The 5,332-nt window shown below is 37.7% G+C and overlaps 1 protein-coding gene across 1 annotated transcript; it reads right to left on the bottom strand.

The window, feature by feature from the left end:
- Nucleotides 1-260: 260 nt before the first annotated feature.
- On the bottom strand, nucleotides 261-5,055 carry LOC147301623 (immunoglobulin lambda-1 light chain-like). The gene is made up of 4 exons (XM_086282076.1): nucleotides 4,922-5,055; nucleotides 2,522-4,846; nucleotides 802-1,110; nucleotides 261-728 (listed from the first exon to the last, which is right to left on the bottom strand). The coding sequence occupies exons 2-4, from the start codon at nucleotides 2,601-2,603 to the stop codon at nucleotides 511-513; spliced, it is 609 nt and encodes a 202-aa protein (XP_086138202.1). The 5' UTR covers nucleotides 2,604-4,846; nucleotides 4,922-5,055; the 3' UTR covers nucleotides 261-510.
- Between the last annotated feature and the right edge of the window lie 277 nt (nucleotides 5,056-5,332).

Consider the following 5,332-nt stretch of genomic DNA (forward strand, 5'->3'; position numbering starts at 1 on the left):
TGATATCACATCATGTGATGACTATGCAGTCCCAATGATAGTGAACTAAAAATAAGGCTCAGACACACCTGCATGTTTTTTTATCTAACAGATTTATGGTTTCATGTTCTCATCTTCTTTAAAATCCTGTTTGTATCTCATTAAACATTTGTTCTTCTTTTACCACTGCTCGTTGCCTATCAGCATATATTGGGAGTGCTGCTGTTTCTCGCAGTTTTCTACAAAATTAAACTCAAACAAGCAAGATTTTTTTTGTTTGCTTTATTCGGAATATTGCAGAGAAATACTTTGAAGAGCAGGCAACACTTTGTTTTAATTAAACAAATGCTATAAATGATGAATCATCTACTAGGGAGCTAATAATTCAGCCTTTTCTGTTTCAGCTCTTTTTTTAATATTGAAATAAAAAAGAAAGTAAAAAAACAACCAAAATGCTGCACTGTTACAGACTTTTCTAAATCCTGAGTGATAAACGATATGAAAAGCGATAAGCCAAGAAGAAGGAAACAGTCAGTCAGCTGCGTGTTTGCGGCTGCGTCTGATGAGCCTGAGCAGAGAGACTCCACAGCAGTACACCAGACTCTTCGTGATCAGCACCGTGTACACCAGGCAGAGCAGTTTTACTTGTTTTTGAGACACGGGATGTTCTGATGATGGACCTTCTGTTAAAGTTTGATTGGTGGAAAGTGTATCTGGTGGAAGTTCTTTTGGTGGACTTTGAGAAACTCCTGAAACAGAAAAGTCACATTTGAGTAGCTGCGTAGCTAATTTCATGCTGAAAAGGCAACAAACTTTCATTACCTTCCTCTATTTGACCCTCCACCGTCCCCCCCTCGTGTGTGACAGAACAGCCATATGTATGTGAGTTCTCGTCTTGCTGATGGATCAACAAGATGCTGGCAGTGTAATCGGACTCTATGATGTCCAGCTGTTCTGTGTCACCAGGGGGCGCCGCCAGCGGAGATCCGTCCTGCTTCTGGCTTTTCCAGGTGATCTTGACCACAGGAGGAACCATTTGTGAGGCCACACACAGCAGGGATCTCTTCTCCTCCAGATGATCACTGGATGCTGCTTGGTACACTGTCACCGTGGGCTTTGCTACCGGCGTAGCTGAAGTTTGACAGCAGACACAGAATTTCACTCAGTGTGACCTGAGAAGCTTCATAATCACCAAACTACCAATCAGTGCCTATCGGCCGTGTAATGGCTCATTTTAAACACTTAACAATATTCAGATGATTTATTGTTATAATGTACAATGTAATATTAAATATTAAAGGCAGAATTATATTTATCAAAGTTAAACTGCTTTTATTAACACACAATATTTAATACAATTAACTCCTTTGTCCTTTACGTCTGTTATCACAATTTTAAATTATAACAATACAATGTAACACATCTATAGATGTAAAAATAAATCACATCCTTCACATATCATGGCAGCAGTATTGATAATGAAAGCACGCGTACTTTGTACATTATAGTTTCTGTATATATTTGAAGCATATAGTTTGTAATTATTCTAAAACTGTTGCAAATAAGATTTCATATATACGATGTGAATATTTCTATATCAGTTTTTATAATATGTCAGAATTTAATTGTATCTTTGTTTTCATAATGATTTTATATTTGGCATCTATAATCTCTTAAAATATACAAGGTTAGTATATACATATTACAGTAATTTCAGCTGAAAACATTTATGAAGAAATATTTGTACAGGGGATTTTTTAAATCTATATTGCGATTAACTAAATATTTTGTATGACATTTTAATGACATTAAAATGACATTTAAGAAATTTCCAGTATGCACAGAGAGAGAGACCGAGACATCATTAGATCAGAAACTTCAGAACTTTTTTCATTGTGTTCACATGAGACATAATTTTTTTCATGTAGTTAAACAATAGCAATTATTTGAATATGTGAAAAATAGCTTAAAGCCCTCAAAGGATACACAATCAATTCTATATAATGCACTACATGTAATGAAATACTGAATTACATAGCTTATTATATAATTTCAAAACTTTTCTTATTTTAAGTATGATGTCAAGTCCTAAATTTCCAAATTACATCTACTATAATATTTGAGATAATATTAAGTCAGTAGTCATTAAACTTTCCTTAAATGTGTCTTAAGATTCAAATATGAATAACATTTTATTTATAAGCTTATGACTTACTGTAAATATGTCCACGTTTAATTTTAATGATTTTCTTTCACAAATCCCAGTGAGTCTGTTATCTTTTTGAGCTTACAAACAAATATAAAAATAAATAAAAGGATGTTGAAATTTCTTAGATAAGGATTAGTTGTAATCCTGCTCACATCAGACTTTTAGGACTTTTCACGCTGAAAAAAACCCCAATAAATACCTCACATATACAGTGAGATTCACAGTTTTTTCCTACTTAATAGAAACACATTTTAAGTCGGACTTAGCGGAAACTGGCTTTGAACAAATTGTCATTTTGAAAGTCGTAAGGAAAATTAATTCATTTGTTCTTACCTGTTACGTACAGTTTAGCTCCAGAGCCAAAGATCCTGTCTTCTCCCACAGTGACACAGACCAGTACAAAAACCTGTCTCATGTTGAATGTGGCAGCTGAGGTAAAGCAATGTCATTAACCAATCAGACGTAACATTATGACTCTGCCTGATTTTGTGTTGGTCCCTCTTTTGCTGCCAAAACAGTCGTGAGGCATGGATTCCACTTGACCCCTGAAGATGTGCTGTGGTATCTGGCACTGAGATGTTAGCAACAGATCCTTGAAGTCTTGTAAGTTGTGAGGAAGGACCTCCATGGATTACACTTGTTTGTTCCGTAGATCCCACAGATGCTCAGTTACTGGTTCACCACTGTTTCTTCTTTGGACCACTTTTAATGCATAGTGACCACTGCAGGAACACCCCACAAACCCTGCATTTTTGCAAAAGCCTGGTTGTCTAGAGTCTTAGAGTCACTTAGCCATCACTACTTTGTCAAACTTGCTCAAATCCTTACACTCGCCCATTTTTTTCCTGTTTCTAAACCATTAACTTTGAGGAGAAAATGTTTACTTGCTCCTTAATACATCCTACCGACTAACAGGTGCCGTGATGAAGAGATAATCTTGTCACCTGTCAGGGGTCATGTTGTTATTTCTGTTTAGTGTAATTCAGCTCCATGATTTGGTTCAGTCGAGATGAATTAATGTTGTAAAAACTGCATGAATCTGAATATTCTGCATAACTTCTGCCTCCAGATGATGAGCTACCTGAGCTGACCTTTGTTTCACAAGTTTATTCTTGTCCAAACAGCAGGTTGGCAGTTTTCCTCCAGAATTAACCTTCTCAACAATGTTTTGATGGAGTAGCACTGTAACAGGATTCATTTGCTGTGGTGGGCGTGTAGTCTGTGGCTCAGCTGCACAGTAGGGGTGTTGCAGTGGGTTCAGGGGCAGTGTCAGGAGAGCCTGGTGGACACAGCTGACATCGATTGTCTGGAATCAATGAACGGTCTGCAAAGATAAAACTGTGCAAATAAGTCACTTTAACTGCACCAGCCGACCCATCTGAGCATGTTTTGGGACCTAGAAACAGCCAACAAGTGTTACAATATTAGTATGCACTTTGGTCGTCCTCTGGTTTCTAAGAACAAATATCTGTCCAGCTAAATGGTTTCTTCTGTTTGTTCAAAATTATAAACATCGGCAGAGACAAAAAAAAAAAAAAATCTCCTCAGACAAAATACAAACTTGCTGCATGTTTTGTAGTTTAACTGCCTGCAAATCTCAGCATGATTATTATGAGGAGTCTTCATGGAAATGTAGAGAACCAGCACATGACAGCAATGACTGTAAAGGAAAAGAAACCAACCTGTATGCTCTGTGCAGATGTGCAAGGTTACAGAAATAAGAGTTGGACAATCAAAGCGACCAAAAAGACACCAAAGCACAGCTTGCACTCGCGGATGTGATGTAACTTTTAGCGTTGGCTGACATTTGTGAGGATGACAGTCATAACTATAATGTTACTAAAGGGTGTGATTGACCAGTTGGCTATACTTTGAGAATCTTGGATTCAAACTGTTGTTTTTCATTCATTTCTTTTTTTTTCAAAGCTATATGCTTTCTGGTTTCTGGAGCTGTGATCACTGTGTTGTGGTGTTTTGGTTTTCCCTCAGTTGCTGTTCTCATAGAGGAATATTGCTTCTCCAAAAAATATAGACACTTCTGTTTGATGTTTGTCAGAAGAAGATAATCTCTGTGGATTTTTACAGTCTGCTGTTTTTGACCTGAATGTGAACACACAAGACAAGTTTATCTGATACTCCCAATTGTGTCATCTTTTGAATCTACTTGAATTAATTTTGGTCTTGATTATTTTTACTTCTTATATAAATAGAATACAAACTAGTTGTTTTGGTTTCAAAGGTGATGCCTGCGTCAGTGTGTGTGTGTGTGAACCTGAGCTGTGGTCTGCTGCTGTTCCTTTGATGGTTTTTGTTCAGCCTGCAGGGATGTTTTGTCACTGTGAGAGCTTTGAGCACAGGAGCAGTAGTAGATGGCTGAATGAACGAGGCTAACTGCATTTATCTCCAACTCACAGCTGTTCTCATTTTTCACAGCTGAGAAATCTTTTCTCTGAGCATGGTTGTAGTCACTGTTGACTTCACCAGTGCGTATGTTAATATGAAGAATCACTCTGAACTTATCACCGTCTTTCTTCTGGTACCAGTGCACATAACTGCCACTGCACTGGGAAGTTCCACAGCTGAAGGAGACTTTTTTGCCAGGTGTCGCAGTCAAAGTTAAATCTTTCTGGATCAGCTCTGCAGCCATGGTAACCAGCGCTGCAAAGACACAGAGAGGAAAATGTCAGTTTGATGGTGTTTCTGACATGTAGTTTTTGTTGGGTTGAAACTCACCTAAACACAGACAACACAGAGCAGCAGCTGGGAGGAAAAGCATTGTGTGAACCGTTGTGTTCAGTGACATTTCCTCTGGTGAATCTGAGGAGAAGTGATGTTTTGATAGAAACGAGGCCAAACAAGGACAATTTATATGATCAGACGAGGACCACGTGTTTCTAACAACTCCTACAACCTCCCATTAACTGCTGCAGCTGTCAGTGCTGCTGCTGACTGACAGCTAAGGCGTGTGTTGCAGTTTTCCACTGAGACTGAGGTTTGCAAAACACTAACCTTCAAATATAGAGGGGAATTTATTTATTATTTCAGTCGTATCTTTTCTTCACTTTCTATGAAGTCAGTCAACAAAATGTCTTAAAACTGTGATGACTTCAAAACTAAAAATATTTGTTCCCTCAAACACAAACT

This window comes from Aulonocara sp. 'chitande type north' Nkhata Bay, linkage group LG23, assembly GCF_057382095.1.
Source record: "Aulonocara sp. 'chitande type north' Nkhata Bay isolate Kocher_YH1m ecotype deep benthic linkage group LG23, A_spYH_male_GT1.1, whole genome shotgun sequence".
NCBI classification, from domain to species: Eukaryota; Metazoa; Chordata; class Actinopteri; order Cichliformes; family Cichlidae; genus Aulonocara; species Aulonocara sp. 'chitande type north' Nkhata Bay.